The 18,651-nt window shown below is 34.9% G+C and overlaps 2 protein-coding genes across 2 annotated transcripts; both read left to right on the top strand.

Annotated features, from left to right (window-relative positions):
• The first annotated feature begins 108 nt into the window (after positions 1 to 108).
• On the top strand, positions 109 to 7,330 carry LOC141295335 (galactocerebrosidase-like). The gene is made up of 16 exons (XM_073826552.1): positions 109 to 172; positions 281 to 344; positions 440 to 553; positions 665 to 804; positions 896 to 934; positions 2,553 to 2,683; positions 2,783 to 2,938; positions 3,040 to 3,164; positions 3,289 to 3,416; positions 3,676 to 3,765; positions 3,844 to 3,933; positions 5,390 to 5,534; positions 5,621 to 5,804; positions 6,690 to 6,853; positions 6,957 to 7,033; positions 7,184 to 7,330. Exons 3-16 carry the CDS (start codon positions 460 to 462, stop codon positions 7,328 to 7,330), a joined length of 1,710 nt encoding a protein of 569 aa, XP_073682653.1. The 5' UTR covers positions 109 to 172; positions 281 to 344; positions 440 to 459.
• A 1,888-nt stretch (positions 7,331 to 9,218) lies between these two features.
• On the top strand, positions 9,219 to 18,170 carry LOC141295985 (adenylate kinase 7-like). The gene is made up of 18 exons (XM_073827268.1): positions 9,219 to 9,308; positions 9,492 to 9,671; positions 9,770 to 9,878; positions 9,945 to 10,039; positions 10,657 to 10,767; positions 10,934 to 11,017; positions 11,107 to 11,195; positions 11,284 to 11,374; positions 11,448 to 11,525; positions 11,629 to 11,778; positions 11,920 to 12,048; positions 14,898 to 14,991; positions 15,069 to 15,197; positions 15,283 to 15,336; positions 15,838 to 16,035; positions 16,664 to 16,884; positions 17,792 to 17,950; positions 18,034 to 18,170. Exons 1-18 carry the CDS (start codon positions 9,219 to 9,221, stop codon positions 18,067 to 18,069), a joined length of 2,097 nt encoding a protein of 698 aa, XP_073683369.1. The 3' UTR covers positions 18,070 to 18,170.
• Positions 18,171 to 18,651: the final 481 nt, after the last annotated feature.

Below are 18,651 nucleotides of genomic sequence, written 5' to 3'. Positions count from 1 at the left end.
CTTCCTTTTTTGCAGTTTCTGAAGTGCTTAGTGAGTGAAACCGTTTACAGTAAACGCTAACTTCTGCATAACAATGTGTTATAAACGTTTTTTCTTTTTACAGGCGACCTCGCGTTTGCTCGTCAATTATGCTGAACCATATCGGAGTCAGATACTAGACTATCTATTCAAGGTGTGATTGCTTAGAAAGGAATGCAATCAGACTACATTTTATGTTATGAAATAATATATTTATTTACATTATAAACTGGCTGTAAACATGTCAATATGTATTTAACAGCCTAAGTTTGGAGCCTCATTACAAATCCTGAAGGTTGAAATTGGAGGCGATGCTCAGACTACAGGTGCATAGAGAACTTTCACTTTTAAAACTTATGCGCAGTGAGAATGTGTTTGTATTATCTAAGTAACCTGTCCTATTTAATGTAATCATTTACAGATGGAACTGAGCCCTCACATATGCACTATGAGGATGATGAGAATTATTTTAGAGGATATGAATGGTGGCTCATGAGGGAAGCCAAGAAGAGGAATCCAAATATCACTCTCATAGGTAAAAAATGAACATCAAACATGCAAAAGTACATACAATGCTCTTGTACACATGCATTCAATCCCAAATTGTAAGTAGTGTTTTTCACCTTTAATAATTTGTTTTTAACAGGTCTACCGTGGGCTTTTCCAGGGTGGGTTGGAAATGGTGAAAACTGGCCATATAGTTTCCCTGATATTACTGTCTCTTATGTGGTGTCATGGATTCTTGGGGCCAAGCAATACCATGACTTGGATATTGATTATGTCGGGGTGAATGCATCTCATCTATTTTACAATAAACTTGCTTTTTCTGTGGCCATATTCCTCATTAAACTGAACAAATCTGTTTTTTTCTCTACAGATATGGAATGAAAGGAATTTTAACAGTAAATACATAAAGGTAATTGCTGTCATACACACACACACACACACACACACACACACACTACCTGTCAAAAGTTTTTGAACAGTAAGATTTGTAATGTTTTTTTAAAGAAGTCTATTCTGCTTACAAGCCTGTATTTATTTGATCCAAAATTTATCAAAAGCTGTAAAACTGAAGTTTTTACTATTTAAAATTACTATTTTCTATTTGAATTTTTAAAAATGTAATTTATTCCTTTGATCAAAGCTAAATGTTTAGCATCATTACTCCAGTCTTCAGTGTCATGTGATCCTTCAGAAATTATTCTTACATGCTGATTTTCTGTTCAAAAAACATTTTTATCAGAATCTAAAACAATTGAGTACATTTTTTGATTTTCATGAATAGAAAGATCCAAAGATAAGCATTTATCTGAAATAAAAAGCTTTGGAACATTATACACTATACCATTCAAAAGCTTGGAGTCAGTATCATTTTTTTTTTTTTAATTATTACTTTTTTCTGAGGTAAGAAATTATAGAAATTAATACTTTTATTTAGCAAGGATGCTTTAAATGAATTAAAAGTGGTGATAAAGACATTTATAACATCACAAAAGATTTCTATTTCAGATAAATGCTGTTCTTCTGAACTTTCTATTCATCAAAGAAACCTGAAAAAAAATTACTCCGCTGTTTTCAACATAATAATAATAATAATAATAATAATAATAAATGTTTTTTTTAGCAGAAAATCTGAATATTAGAATGATTTCTGAAGGATTATGTGACTGGAGTAATGATGCTAAAAATTCAGGTTTGAAATCACAGGAATAAATTACATTTTAAAATATATTCAAATAGAAAACATTATTTTAAATAGCCTAGTAAAAAAAAATCAAATTTTACTTTATTTTAATTTTAAGTAAATGCAGACTCGGTGAAGAGACTTTTGTAAAAAAAAAAAAAAAAAAGATTCAAAATCTTACTGTTTGAAAACTTTTGATTGGTAGTTTATGTATTTTAATATTTCAGCTACATTATTTGCATCCTTCCTGAATTCTGTTGAGCTTCTTAACATTTGTTACATTAATAATACACTATTGTATATATTGTATACACTATTTTAATACTTATAATAATTAATACTTCTATTCAACAAGGGCACAATATATGTTGAAAAAAAATCACTTTTCACAAAAATATTAATCAGCAAAACAGCTTTTACCAAAAATAATAGTAAGAAATGTTTCTTGAGCACCAAATCAGCATATTAGAATCATTTCTGGATCATGTGACACTGAAAACTGTAGTAAGAAGTAGTAAAAAGATTATCTTTGTACATAAATAAGTTAAGTTTTCAAATATATTAAACTAGAAAACATTTAAATGGAAATAACAGTATTACTGTTTTTACTCTGTATTTGGTCAAATAAATGCAGCCTAGGTGAGCATAATTCTTCAAAGAACATTTCAAAATCTTACCAACCCTAAAGTAAAAATGGTGTGTTTTATTGTTACAGTGTTGTTTTGGCTTTTACATTTGCCTTTTACATCAGTTTAATGGTGCATATATAGCACACAAAACTTAAGTTTTAGTGAATGAGCTTGTATAAAAAAATGACCTTGTATATTTTTTTATTGATGTTTGCTAGCTTTTGCGATATACACTGGATAAACGTGGTCTGGAGAGAGTTAAAATCATTGCTAGTGATAACCTTTGGGAGCCAATCACGTCGGTTGTAATTAGTGACAAAGAGCTACAGGATGCTGTTGAAATCATAGGGTATGATGATTTCTTTCCTTATTAAAATATACACATCCTGTTTTTAAATATGAAATACACTTAAAGTGTGGGGATCCTGATGAGTCGTTTGACTGACAGGGTTCATTATCCTGGCACCAACACTCTGCCTAATGCTCTGAAGACTGGCAAGAAACTGTGGTCCTCTGAAGACTACAGTACCTTTAATGACAATGTTGGAGGAGGATGCTGGGCCCGAATTCTCAACCAGAACTACGTCAATGGAAAAATGACAGCGTATGACAACTCTGATATGTTGTGAATCATATAACATTTCCCAGTTTGTAAGGCAAAACATGGACATTCAATAATGAGAAACTATTTGTGCTTGCTTCTAGGACCATATCTTGGAACCTTGTTGCTAGTTATTATCAGGAACTTCCCTTTGGAGGAGATGGACTAATGACTGCAAATGAGCCATGGAGTGGAAATTATGTTGTTGAGTCACCTATTTGGATAACAGGTAATATATTTGTATATACTCTAGTCTATACTGTATATGTCTGACTATTATATCATCATGTAAAATGATATAGATAATGTGTGATACAACTAGCAAAGTATGTGATTCATAAAATTCTTTAAAGCCCACACTACCCAGTTTACGGAACCTGGCTGGACGTACCTGCAGACAGTGGGACACTTCACACATGGTGGAAGCTATGTTGCACTGACTGATGGGAAAAGAAGTCTAACAATAATCACTGAAACTATGGTGAGACTTTTGAAATTGCTCCTCTAAATGATTAACACAACATGCACAAGGACAACTATTCAAAAGTAAAAATGTTTAAAGATGTTTTTAAGAATTCAGCATTTATTTGAAGAAGAAATCTTTTGTAACTTTTACTGAGTAAAAGCTTCACTAAAAATCTTACTGACCCCAAACTTTTAAACTGTAATGTACATATATTGTCCTAATGGTTTTATGTTTGTATGTACATGCATAAACTCTGTTTTACTTTCTTTTTTAGACCCATGACCACTCTGTGTGTATAAGACCTCCTCTGCCTCACTATAATGTCACTGCCCAGAATGTAACATTCCATCTGAAAGGGTCTTTTGTAAGTGTTTGTTTTTTTTGTGTGTGGTTTAAATGTTTATTATGGTTTAAATTAAGTATATGGACTTTTTTTTTTAAGGCTTCAATCAGTGAGCTGCAGGTGTGGCATTCAAAGTTTGATTTCAAGAAAAACAAGACAGTTCTCTTCCAAAATCTCAAGCCTATTAAAGTAAGTATATACATACAGTCAAGTCTGAAATGATTCATACCCCTGGCAAATTTTGACTTTAAGTTACTTTTATTCAACCAGCAATTTTTTTTTGACCGGAAATGACACAGGCTTCTTCCAAAAGATAATAAGACGATGTACAAGAGGCGTCATTGTGGAAAAAAATATTTCTCAGCTTTTATTTACATTTGAACAAAAAGTGACATGTCCAAAATTATTCATACCCTTTGCAAACTGTCACAGTCTATGGGAAAATCCAAAGTTCTATACCATTCCAAATAGTCCAAGCTGTTCTAAAGCATCCTAATGACCCTGATTCATTGGGAGCAGCTGTTTTAATCAAATCAACAGGTGAAAAACAGAAGCTCTCTGTTGTTCTTAAGTATTATTAAAAAATACAAGACGTTCCGCACTGTGAAAAATCTCAGAGGATGTAGTCGGAAGCCAAAAGTGACACCTGTGCTGGCCAGGAGGATAGTGAGAGAGGTAAAAAAAATAATCCAAGGATCACCACCAAGGCCATCCTGGTGGCAACATCTCAAGGCAGACAGTCCAACAGACACTGCACATTGCTGGGTTCAATGGGTGCAGACTAAGGAGGACACCACTTTTCCACTGTCAAACATGGTGCTGGGAACCTAATGTTTTGGGGGTGTTTTTCAGCCGGTGGACCAGGGAACCTAATCACAGTAAACGGCACCATGAAAAAGGAGAAATACATCCAAATTCTCAACAACAACATCAGGCAGTCTGCAGAGAAACTTGGCCTTGGGCACCAGTGGACATTTCAGCACGACAACGACCCAAAACACACAGCAAAAGTGGTGAAGAAATGGTTAGCAGACAAAAACATTAACGTTTTGTAGTGGCCCAGCCAGAGTCCTGACTTAAATACAATTGAGAATCTGTGGAGGGAGCTAAAGATCAGGGTGATGGCAAGGAGATCCTCCAACCTGAAAGAGTTGGAGCTCATCACTGAAGATGAATGGGCAAAAATATCAGTGGAGACATGCAAAATGCTGGTCAGCAATTATAGGAAGCGTTTGATTGCTGTAATAGCCAATAAAGGCTTTTCTATTGATTATTAAGAAGGGGACATGCCACTTTTTGTTCAAATGTAAATAAAAGATGAGTAATAATTTTTTCCACAATGATGCCTCTTGTACATCATCTTTTTATCTTCTGGGAGACGTCTGTGTCATTTCTAACAAACAAAAAAACAAAAAAAAAAAAAACTTGCTGGTTGAATAAAAGTAACTTTAGGTCAGAATTTGCCAGGGGTATGAATAATTTTGGGCTTGACTGTAAATCTAGGAAACCCTCCTTAATATAGAGAGTATATATTATCTGGGTTCCTAAAAATATCAATAGTTTTAATAAATAGATTTTTCTAATATTATTTAAATGATATCTGAAATTTTATTTAATATCTCTGTGTGAACTGTGAATGCTGTAGGTAATTGAAGGGTCCTTCAGCATAGAGCTTGATGTTGATGAGGTATACACATTTACTACTGTAACAAATGGTCAGAGAGGGAGTTACCCGGATCCTCCACCCTCTGCTCCCTTTCCTAAATCATACAAAGATGATTTTGATGTCTGTAAGTAGCTTCATTTTCATTATTTTCTTATTTAATAGTTATTCTAACACTTTTTACACACACAACTTTGGCTTCCTGTCTTTAAGCTGGAACTCCATATTTCTCAGAAGCTCCAAACTTTGCAGATCAGACGGGGGTCTTTGAATACTTCACTAACCTGACGGATCCTGGCCCTCATGTTTCCACTTTGCGACAGATGGTCACTCAGCGTCCGGTGACCTGGGTTGCAGATGCTGATCAGACAATAAGTGTTATTGGTGATTATAAATGGTGAGTACAGTAGTGTTGAATATGGTTTGCATAACATTTGTTAGGATTTTCTGAATATTATGTACATTATCGTTCAAAAGTTTAGGGTTGGTTATTTATCACAAATGGATACATTTGATTTATCAAAACACACAGTGAAGATGTTTATAATGTAAAAAAAAAAGTTTTGATTTTAATGAGAAATATCCAGGCTCTACCCGTTGTTTTACATGACATATCTTAGCTCTTGATAGTATGATAACTTTAGTACTGACCTGAATAAGATATTTCAGATATAAGACATGTACAAATAATCCACAAGAGAAAATAATAGCTGAATTTATAAAAATGACCCGTTTTAAAAGTTTTCATACCATTGATTCTTAATACTGTGTTGTTACCTAAATGATCCACAGCTTTTTTTTCCCCCTTTTGTTTAGTTATAGTAATAAATGCTGCTCTTTTGAACATTCTATTCATTAAAAATCATGAAAAATGTATCATGGTTTCCACAAAAGTATTAAGTAGTACTGTTTTCAACACTGATAACAATAAGAAATGTTTCTAAAGCACCAAATCAGCGTATTAGAATGATTTCTGAAGAATCATGTGACACTGAAGACTGAAGTAATTATGCTGAAAATTTGGCTTTTAAATCACAAGAATAAATTACATTTTAAAATATATTAAAATAGAAAACAGTTATTTTAAATTGTAATAATATTACAAAATTTTACCAAAATTTCAGCATTTTTTTTACAAAGTAAATGGGGCCTTGGTGAGCATAAGAGGCTACTTTTAAAAACTGACCCAAAAACTTTTGAATGAAAGTGTACAAGAAATAAATATTATTTTACGTAATTCGTTTCTTTGCTATTAACCGCTCTGTCTACTTACGATTATCAGGCATGATCTGATGGTGTCATGTGACGTGTACATGGAGGCTGTACACACTGGTGGAGTCTTCATTGCTGTCAGAGTGAACAAAGGTGGAGGTGTCGTCCGAAGCACAAGGGGAATCTTTTTCTGGGTGTATGCAGATGGCACCTACAAAATCACAAATGACCTCAGTAAGCATCTGAACAATAAAAGCCTTGTTTTTTGTTTGTTAGCTTATTTTTTTCCCTTACTGCTATAAGTTTGACTAAGCCAGGTTATATTTGGATTTAACAGGTGGAATGACAGTTCTTGCTGAGGGCCTGTCTGGAACTAGAGCACGTGTCTGGTACACACTGACCCTCACAGTCAAGGTTTGTTGAATTATATATAGAAGTGTACTTAAATATATGTTTTTGCTGAGTTTTCCCTCTATTCTAGTTCAATCCGTTGTCTTGAATCTCATTTTGCCTCACTGTCAGATTTGTACTTAAGCTGATCTGTCACTTCTTCTCTGTTTTCAGGGGAACTATGCGTCAGCAGATCTTAATGGATATCCCCTGTGGAAGAATGCAGTGCTCTGGGAGCCACGAAATGGATGGGCGGCCATAGGCACTAGTTCTTTTGAACTCGCACAGTTTGATAATTTCGCTATAGAGGCCTTAGCCTGATATTTTTTTTGCTTTGCCTTTGTTGTGACTGTAAACAAGCAGATTGGAAGCAGACAGTTTCAGGTGTGTGACTAATGTGATTATGAAGAGATTCAATGAGTTGGTTATTTTTAAGTTTGGATCTACACCAAATGTGCATTAATATTGCTAATTTAAACCACTTGTGTGATTTAAGATTTCTGAAAATTGACTGTGAGTTTTCTATAAAATATTTATGTTAATAATTTAATTTGAATGTACATTTTGTTCATATAAATGACTGTCAAGCTGTAAAAAAAAAGAAAAAAAAAATCTTGCATTGTGTGTCATTTAAATTAATGTAAGCTGTATAAAATTGTGACAATTTTGGTATATTCATGATGGAGCATTGATATAAACTTTATATGTCTAGCTTTAATATGATTATCATACCACAACCCTCCTAAATGTAAATGTATTGTAATTTAAGACGGGATAGTGGGATAGTAAGTTTACTATTGTTTTGTGTAATTTAGATGGGTCTATTACAAAACATCAATCCTACAGCAATTTTCTCCTGTGAAAAATTTAAAAGAATTTTGTTGAATAGTCTGCTCTAACCAGCTTGATCTGAGTCTACCAGCTCAGCTTGGACCAGATAATGACCACAACTGACCAGTATGGTCATTCATACACAACCATCTACCATCAAAAACGTATGTAATGCCATGTCTGTGGACTACAGAGAAATATGTAGGCTCTAACTGTTGTTTTATGATTTATGTTAGCTCTTGATAGTATGATAAATTTAGTACTTACCTGAATAAGATATTTCACACAAAGGATATTTACATATAGTACACAAGAGAAAATAATAGATGAATTTATAAAAATTAGCATATTTCATACCCTTGATTCTTAATACTGTGTTGTTACCTGAATGATCCACAGCATTTTTTTTTTTTTTTTTTTTGGTTAGTGATAGTTTATGAGTCCCTTGTTTGTCCTGAACAGTTAAACTGCCCACTGTTCTTCAGAAAAGTCCTTCAGGTCCCACAAATTCTTTGGTTTTTCAGCATTTTTGTGTATTTGAACCCTTTCCAACAATGACTGTATGACTTTGAGATCCATCTTTTCGCATTGAGGACAACTGAGGGACATATGTAACTATTACAGAAGGTTCAAACACTCACTGATTCTCCAAAAGGAAAAATTATACATTAAGACAGAGGTTTAAACTTTTGAACGGAAAGAGGATGTGTACAAACAAGTTTTCAACCGTTTGACCCTTCTGTAAAAGTTGCATATGACTCCCTCAGTTGTCCTCAGTATTAAAAGATGCATCTCAAAATCATAGTCATTGTTCATGAGTTCCTTGTTTGTCCTGAACACTTAAACTGCCTTCTGTTCCCGTCCGTCCCACAAATTATAATAATTATTATTATTTTTCTGACTTTTTGTGTTATTTGAACCATCATTCGGGTAACACAGTATTAAGGATCGAGTGTATGTAAACTTTTGAACAGGGTCATTTTTATAAACTCAACTACTATTTTGTCTTGTGGACTATATGTAAACATCTTATATGTGAAATATCTTATTCAGATCAGTACTAAATAAAAAAAACAACATGCATTTTTAGTCAAATAATTACAATTTTGCAGAATCTGCAAGGCGTTTGTAAAGTTTTGACTTCATTTGTAACTTAAGTTACATTGTTTTGCCGTTGACCTTGCCGTTGTCTAAAAAAGGATGTAGATTATTTGTATTATTTACAGAGGCGCTTATGATGTAAAGGCTTCCACATTCAGTCAAATCGTGTTTAGTTTTATAGGCGCACGAAAACAATGTATATATTTAGTTATAATTTGTGGACCAAGCGAACTCATCGGTTTCCTAGCAACAGAACAACAACACCACCACCACAGCTATGGCGGACAAGACTGAGGAGAGACCGCGAAACTCCAAACGTGTTTTTATTAACAATGTTGATAAATACACATCGAAAAATATTGCAAGGGTAAAATGTTTTATTACTTATTGTAATATTATAGAATTGCGCCTGCAGCATTTTATTTCATATAGTCAACGGTAAAAGTATATCAAGACGCTGCTTGAAGTTAAATTTAACTAACGTTACTTGCAGGGCTATTATGTCCGTGCCTTACTATTTTATATTTTGTTTACCTCTTCCTGCGTTTAGTTTTTAGACTCATGTGCGGTTGGTGCATCTCTTGTGGACCCTGGAGAGGCTGATGTGGAAGAAGATGATGACAGGCTGCATGATGAGCAACCAAAAGTCAAAGGTGCAACCTTCCAGATTGTGGGAACCGTTTCCAGCCAAACAGAGGAGAAATGCAGTTTTATTGCTGAGGACTACAGCGTAAATAAATCACAACTACAGCGTTATGCAGAAGATACGCGTTTCTGAAGTTGTTGCCAGTTGTAGTTTTTCATCACATTTCTTTTCCTCCCCACCAGAACCTGAAGCGCGAAGACCTTCTCTGTCATCTGATGAATTGTGATGTGATCATTTATGATATTACTCAGCATGCTGATCAGATAGATGAAGCACAGTGGGCTGTCTCAGGTATCACATTTTTCTTGCTATAAGCCCTTTTCTTGTGCAGATGCTTAAATTATCTTCTAATCACAGCTCTTCATGAACAAATGGATCAGTTTTCTGGGCCCAAGATGTTCATCCTGGTGTCAACCATCATGACGTGGGCTGTGACTAAACCAGCTGATAAAGTAGGAATAATTAAAGTTATCAATTGAGTACGCTCTTGATCAGCATGTACAGTCAAACCCAAATTTATTCAGGCACCTTCAGTGTTTTTCACATTATCACAGTTTATTTGCTATAGTTTAGAATATGGTAATAAAACATGACAAGAACTGTCAAGTTAAACTGTGTCAGAACAATCTTGATAATGTCCTATAACTTTGATAGAAAAGTATGTAATGAATTAGGTTGAATAGCTGTCGGCTGTTAAATTTAAGTACACAAATTAGATAAGACCAATTTAGGTCAACCAATTACCAAGCAATGCTTAATTTTGTTCAGTCTGTGGTGTAAAAAGGTCACATTAGCAATTAAAGAAAAAACACTTAAGCAAAACATGGTCAGGTCAAAGTGTCTGAATAATTTTGGGTTCCAAATTTTATCCGTTTTATTGGTAGTCCACTGTATGAACAATTTTTAGATGTAATATGTCACAGTTTACTTTATTTTGCTATCCTCACTTACATAAATGAACTATAGTGTCCTGCACCCACTAGTAACAAAATGATATTCAGTGTTTGAATAATTTTTGGTTTGACTGCAAACAAGGTTGTATTAATGAATATTTTAACTATTATTATAGGATGATCCAGAGATTCCTTTTACAGAAGAGCACTACAAAAGAAGAAAAGCTCACCCCAACTTCCATGATCATATCGGTTTGGAGAAACTCGTGGTCAAATTAGGCAGAACTGTAAGCAAGAACTCTTCTAGGATAAAATCTTTGCATTTGGTTGAAAATGTATGCAATATTAAACAGCTGTACACACGGTTCATAGTTACTAATAACGTTTGCAGCACTTCAAATGGGCAGTACTTTAAAAGTGTGACGTTCATATATATTCATGAATGATTTTCAGAAAAGCTCCCAGTTCTCTACATATGTTGTTGCGTCAGGGCTACAGTATGGAATGGGAGAACACATCTTTCATTTGTTTTTTAAGGTAAATCATATGCACTCTAAAAAGTGTCAAAGTTTGTACTAATTAAATCATTGAAGCTAAATAGTGTCATGCTTTGTTGCTTTACGTAGATGTCATGGTTGGGCGAAGTCTCTGAGGTGCCCATCTTTGGAGATGGCTCCAATATTATCCCCGCTATTCACATCAATGATTTGGCAGGGTAAGTAATATTGCACAGCATTTTTATGACTTTTATCATTTATGCAAATTACTAAACATTTATCACTCTTTGATTTGTATTCTTTAAGGATCATCCAAAATGTCATTGACCACAAGCCAAAGTCACAATACTTGCTTGCGGTTGATGAATCCAAAAACACAATGGAGGAGATCATAAAGGTAAGATTTTACACGTTCATTTCTTTGTGTTTATGAAAATGTGTGGTTCTCACACAAAGAAATCTTTCTGAAGGCAGTAACACTCGTGCTTGGACCAGGAAAAACTCTGAATGTTTCAAAAGAGGAGATTTATCTCATACGGGACCTGACGGTATGAATCAATGTCAGTATTGTTCTGACATACTACAGTATAGTGAAGATTACAGTACTGTACAGCTTTGGTTTTGTATTAACTTTTTCCCCACTTTCTGCAGCAAACCGATATTGATTCTTTGCTTGTCAACCTTCGTATTGAAGCAACGTATCTGAAAGAGAATTTTAACATTCAGTGGGTGTCAGAAACTGGCATGGTTGAAAACATTGAGCAGATTGCTGAAGAATACAAGCAGACTAGGGGATTGTTGGTACGTTGAAATACTCTAGCATGATTTATATGTTTGTTTTTGCTACTTCCTCTGTTGAAAATCATTGGTAGTGTACAATGTTGGGCTCTTTGACTTCATCTAGTGTTTTACAACACAAACACATGTTTATGTGTGTTCCAGCCCCTTCGTATTTGCATCCTGGGACCACCTGCTGTTGGGAAGAGCACTATAGCGGAGAGGATATGCAAGCATTACAAACTTCACCATGTTAAGCTTAAGGAGACAATCAATGAAACATTAGAAAACCTGGTTAGTGTTGTGCAACAATCAGAATTTTATATTGTTTATATAATTCAGATATTATTTAAAAAGATAGTTCAACCAGAAATTAAAATTTTGTCATCATTTACTCACCCTCAAGTTCCAAACCTTTCTGAGTTTCTTTCATCTGTTGAGTATATATCTGAAGAAAGTACTTTGAAGGATGTTAGTAACCAAACTTGACTTCAGTAGGGAAAAATGCAGTAGAAGTCAATGGCTACCATCAACTGTTTGGTACGGGTGAAAAAAAACACCTAAAACCAAGATAGGCTGATGGGCTGGTTTTAGCTGGTCATAGCTGATCATCAGGCTGGTTTTAGAGGGATTTTGTCCACTTTCCCAGCCTGGCCAGCTGGTCTTAGCTAGTCATGCTTTGAAACAACCAGCTAAAACCAGCCTGACCAGACTGGGAGACCAGCTAAAACCAGCAATTTCCAGCTTAAACCAGGTACGACCAGCCAACCAACCTAGGCTGGTTTTAGCTGTTTTTTTTTCAGTAGGGGTCACAAACATTTTTCAAGGTACAGTATCCTTCAACAGTGTTCAACAGGACAATGAAATTCATGCGGGTTTTGAGTGAACTATCTTTTTAAAAAAGCAAAATTAAAAAATACTGAAGTAAATTGATCCCTTTATTGACATCCGTTCTGTTTATATACAGTGCATTGTGAAAGTATTCATACCCCTTCATCCATGTACAGTCGTGGCCAAAAGTTTTGAGAATGACACAAATATTAGTTTTCACAAAGTTTGCTGCTAAACTGCTTTTAGATCTTTGTTTCAGTTGTTTCTGTGATGTACTGAAATATAATTACAAGCACTTCATACGTTTCAAAGGCTTTTATCGACAATTACATGACATTTATGCAAAGAGTCAGTATTTGCAGTGTTGGCCCTTCTTTTTCAGGACCTCTGCAATTTGACTGGGCATGCTCTCAATCAACTTCTGGGCCAAATCCTGACTGATAGCAACCCATTCTTTCATAATCACTTCTTGGAGTTTGTCAGAATTAGTGGGTTTTTGTTTGTCCACCCGCCTCTTGAGGATTGACCACAAGTTTTAAGATCTGGGGAGTTTCCAGGCCATGGACCCAAAATATCAACGTTTTGGTCCCCGAGCCACTTATCACTTTTGCCTTATGGCACGGTGCTCCATCGTGCTGGAAAATGCATTGTTCTTCACCAAACTGTTGTTGGATTGTTGGAAGAAGTTGCTGTTGGAGGGTGTTTTGGTACCATTCTTTATTCATGGCTGTGTTTTTGGCCAAAATTGTGAGTGAGCCCACTCCCTTGGATGAGAAGCAACCCCACACATGAATGGTCTCAGGATGCTTTACTGTTGGCATGACACAGGACAGATGGTAGCGCTCACCTTTTCTTCTCCAGACAAGCCTTTTTCCAGATGCCCCAAACAATCGGAAAGAGGCTTCATCGGAGAATATGACTTTGCCCCAGTCCTCAGCAGTCCATTCACCATACTTTTTGCAGAAGATCAATCTGTCCCTGATGTTTTTTTTTTTTTTTTGGAGAGAAGTGGCTTCTTTGCTGCCCTTCTTGACGCCAGGCCATCTTCCAAAAGTCTTCGCCTCACTGTGTGTGCAGATGCGCTCACACCTGCCTGCTGCCATTCCTGAGCAAGCTCTGCACTGGTGGCACTCCGATCCCGCAGCTGAATCCTCTTTAGGAGACGATCCTGGCGCTTGCTGGACTTTCCTGGACACCCTGAAGCCTTCTTAATAATGCAGTGGAAAGTTTTTTTCAGGTTTAAGTTAATTTTCATGGCAAAGGAGGACTATGCAATTCATCTGATCACTCTTCATAACATTCTGGAGTATATGCAAATTGCTATTATAAAAACTTAAGCAGCAACTTTTCCAATTTCCAATATTTAAGTAATTCTCTAAACTTTTGGCCACGACTGTACACTCCAAGCACCATAATGACAAAGCAAAAACAGAACTGTCACAACTTCATAATTTATTAAAAAATAAAAACCTTTAAATAAGTAAATTGCATAAGTATTCATACCCTAACTCAGTACTTAGCTTACCATTACAGCCTCAAGTCTTTTTGGGTATGATGCAACAAAACTTGTACATCATCGGTGGAGTGTTGCAGTGAGTTTCTCCCATCTGCATATATGATCATGGGGCTCAACTCGAATGAACATCAGGTTCTTGGTCACAACTCTAGCCAAGGTCCTTCTCCAGTTGCTCAGTTTGGCCAAGAGGCCAGCTCTAGGAAGAGTCGTGGTTGTTTCAAACTTATTCCATTAAGCGTAACAAAGACTACATGCTTCTGTAAACCTTCAGTGCAGCAGAATTTTTTCTGAACTCTTCCCCAGATATGTGGCTTAATGCAATCCTGAGGTCTACAGACAGGTTTTTTTTTTTTGTTTTTGTTTTTTACCTCAGGGCTTGGTTTTTGCTCTGATATGCATTTTCAGCTGTTAGACCTTTTATTAAGACATGTGCTTTTCCAAATCATACCCACCAAATTGAATTTGCCACAGGTTAACTTCACTCAAAGTGTAGTAACATCTACAAGCAATATGAATGCTGCTAAGATCAATTTCAACTGTCCCAGATAAGAGTATAAGTTTTTATTTTTAATAAATTTGCAGAGATGTTAAAAAACAGTTTTTTGCTTTGCCATTATGGTGTATGGAGTGTAGATTGATGTGGGGAAAAAGTAATTTAAAGCAGTTCAACATAAGGCAGCAACATAACAAAATGTGAAAAAAAAAATGGGGGTATGAATACTTACGCAAGGCACTGTATAGATAAATATCTGTACATTTAAAATATTTTATACTAATGCTTAATTGAATCAATCAGGAGTCGTGTGTTCGTATAGAGGACGTGGAAAACGATCAGAGTGAAGCTCAGGAGTTTCTGGACACTCTAAAGGAAAACATGCATCAGAATGGAGGTTGTATATTTGTAATTTTTTAGGTGTTATATATTGAAATTATATATATAAGGATTTTTGTTGTTGTTGTTGCTTAGGAAAGCTAGATGACCAATATGTGATTCGTATAATGAGGGACAAACTCAGGACTAAACCCTGTATGAACCAGGGATTTGTTTTGGACGGTTTTCCAAAGACATACGAGCAGGCAAAGGAGTTATTTACTGGTGAGAAATGTGCCTTTTTAAATCATGATTTGATTAATAATACATGATTTTTGATTTGCTGCATGATTATTAAAATTTTCAACAGGTGATGAAGAGCCTGAGGACTTGCAATCGAAACATGAGAAAAAGATCATCCCAGGTCTGCAATTAATTAATGTAAAGTATAATGCAGATTAGAAATGCCTGTTTTCTCCTTTATAATTATTAGCCTAAAGATTTCAGTCTTGCATGACTGATTTGAATCTTATAAAATTCATTTAGCTACACAAACTTTCAAAAGTTTAACAGTGTTAAAAGAAATCTCTCATGCTTACCGAGGCTGAATGTATTTGAATAAAAATATAGTAAAAACAGTAATATTGTGAAATATTATTACAGTTTATAATTCTATTTGGTTAATTTAAAGCATAGTCGCTAATTAAAAATAAATTTGGCATTTACCTCTATTTTTGCATTAGAGAGCTGTGCATTTTTGTTCACCTCAGTTTTAAATAAAGTGAACATTTTCAGTGAGATGTTATATTTGTAGACAAATGAAAACAGACTGTCACACCCACAATTCATTTAAAAGATATATTGAAACAGGTAGCGTTAAACATTGCTATGATGCTACTGAAACTGTCACCTGTCTCTTCTTCAGAGTTTGTGTTCTTTGTTGACGCCACTGATGTTTTCCTGAAAAATCGTGTTCTGAATCTACCCGAGACTGTTGTAGAAGGAACTTCCTACACTCCTGAACAGTTCCTTCGCCGCTTGGCCAATTTCAGAGAGAGAAACGTAGAGGATGAGACGCTGCTGAACTACTTTGAGGATCAGGAGATTCATCCTGAGCACTTGGGTAACGTCAAAGGAGTAAACTAAATCATATTTTAATGAAGTGAAGTAATACTACATCTGTTGATCTAACTAATAAATGCTAAGCATCAAAGGCATAGTTCACCTAAAAATGAAAATTCTGTCATTCATGACGTTCTATACCTGTAAGACCTTTGTTTATCTTCAGAACACAAATGAAAGAAGAAGTTAACTTCCACAACAAAAAATTACAGATGATTTACTAACCCCCTTGTCATCCAAGATGTTCATGTCTTTCTTTCTTCAATCATAAAGAAATTATGTTTTTTGAAGCAAACATTTCAGGATTTTTCTCCATATAACGGACTTCAATGGTGGCCGCGAGTTTGAACTTCCAAAGTGCAGTTTAAATGCAGCTTCAAATGGCTCTAAACGATCCCAGCCAAGGAAGAAGGGTCTTATCTAGCGAAATAATTGATTATTTTCTAAAAAAAAAAAAAAAAAGTACAATTTATATACTTTTTAACCGCAAATGCTCGTCTTGTCTAGCTCTGCGTGAACTCTGTGCATTCTGGGTCTATACAGTTAGGGTATGTCGAAACACATCATTAGAGTCCAAATACATTTCAGACCCCTGCATGACGAATTTCCTTATTTCCCTTTTATTTCAGAGATTACAAGCAACGATGACAATGAATACCTTCTGGTCATAGAGAAGATTTGCAAAAAGGTGGGCAAACCGAAGAACTACGGGACAGTTTTAGAGGAGGTAGAGGAAGAAGAGAGGCGGCAAGCTGAACAGCAGCTAAAAGAGCAGGCGGCACTGAGAGCAGAGGCAGAGCGGCGGGAAGAAGAAGAGGCCCAACAGAGAGATCAGCGCTGGGGGCAGTGGGTAAGTCTTCTGATAACTACAGTGGATTAAGTGCATTTTTTTGTTGTTATAAACGTTATATACACTACCAGTCAAAAGTTTTTGAACAGTAAAATTTTTAATGTTTTTTAAAGAAGCTAATAAATTCTCACCAAGCCTGCATTTATTTGATCCCAAATACGGCAAAAGCAGTAATATTGTGAAATATTTTTACTATTTAAAATAATAGCTTTCTATTTGAATATATTTTAAAATGTAATTTATTCCTGTGATTCCAAAGCAAAAAATTTAGCATCATTACTCCAGTCTTCAGTGTCACATGATCCTTCAGAAATCATTCTAATATGCTGATTTGCTGTTCAATAAACATTTATTATTATTATTATCAATATTTAAAACAGTCGAGTAAATTTTTTTCACAATTCTCTGATGAATAGAAAGATCAGCATTTATTTGAAATAAAAAAATAACTTTTGTAACATGATGATAAAGACATTTATAACGTTACAAAAGATTTCTATTTTAGATAAATGCTGTTCTCTTAAATTTTCTAATCATCAAAAAAACCTGAAACAATTCTACTCATCTGTTTTCAACATCATAATGTTTTTTGAGCAGCAAATCAGAATATTAGAATGATTTCTGAAGGATCATGTGACTGGAGTAATGATGCTAAAAATTCAGCTTTGAAATCACAGGAATAAATTACATTTTAAAATATATTCAAATAGAAAACGGCTATTTTAAATAGTAAAAATATTTACAAATTTGACTGCTTTTGTCATACTTTGGATCACATAAATGCAGGCTTGGTGAGCAGAAGAGACTTTAAAAAAAACATGAAAAATCTTGACTGGAAGTGTATATTTATTTAAAGATGTTAATCTTTGCTTGTCTATGAGATGTTACGGTGTTTGTGTGTTTTAAGAATCAGTGTCTTGAGGATGTGAGAAGACAAGAACATGACCTGTTGGAATCTCAGTCAGAACCTTTAAGGAACTACCTGACGAGGGATGTGATGCCCACTCTTACCCAAGGGCTCATCGAATGCTGTAGAATACGTCCTGATGACCCCATAGACTTCCTAGTAGGTTGGACCTCCTAATATACCATCTTGTTTAGTGTTTTTCTGGAAAAAAATGTAAAATTGTCACTCTTTGTGTCTTTCAGGCTGAGTACCTTCTCAAAAATAATCCTGAAGTGTAATCAAACATGGGCATCATTTGCTTTGGGGTCTCAGCAGCAAGTATAACTTCATTTAAAGGCTCAATCATCATTTAAAATCTAAATCTTGAAGACAGTGCATGATTATAAACAATGAATAAATAAATAATACAATGCAAATCAAATAGAAAAACAAATTTCTTTCACTGGATTTAAAATGCAAAAAAACACAATAAAATAGATGTGAATGAATGAAGATGTTAATTGGAAGTTCATTTGTCCATCATGTCATTAGTCTGATTTGTCCTTTGCTTTTAAAGGATAAATGTTACAAATGGCACATAATTAACAGACCCTTTTAGCTTGCACATAATTAACTTCATTAGTAAAATAAACAAAATACTGCACTTCAGGAAGTACCGTAGCTCTTTCAGTTCACCTTTTAATATGATAATAACTCAACATCGTCCTTAGCGCTAGTTTCTCTTTTCTCAAATAGAATAATACTAATACAATGATACAGTGGGGAAGTGCCACAAAGTGTGTGAGAGTTCAGTTTACTGCAGGCAATAACAGTACTCCAAGACATGAGGTATAATAGGGTAAATGGCAGCAGAAGGTGGC

This window comes from Garra rufa, chromosome 21 (genome assembly GCF_049309525.1).
Source record: "Garra rufa chromosome 21, GarRuf1.0, whole genome shotgun sequence".
NCBI classification, from domain to species: Eukaryota; Metazoa; Chordata; class Actinopteri; order Cypriniformes; family Cyprinidae; genus Garra; species Garra rufa.
This window is presented reverse-complemented; position numbering and strand designations above follow the sequence as displayed.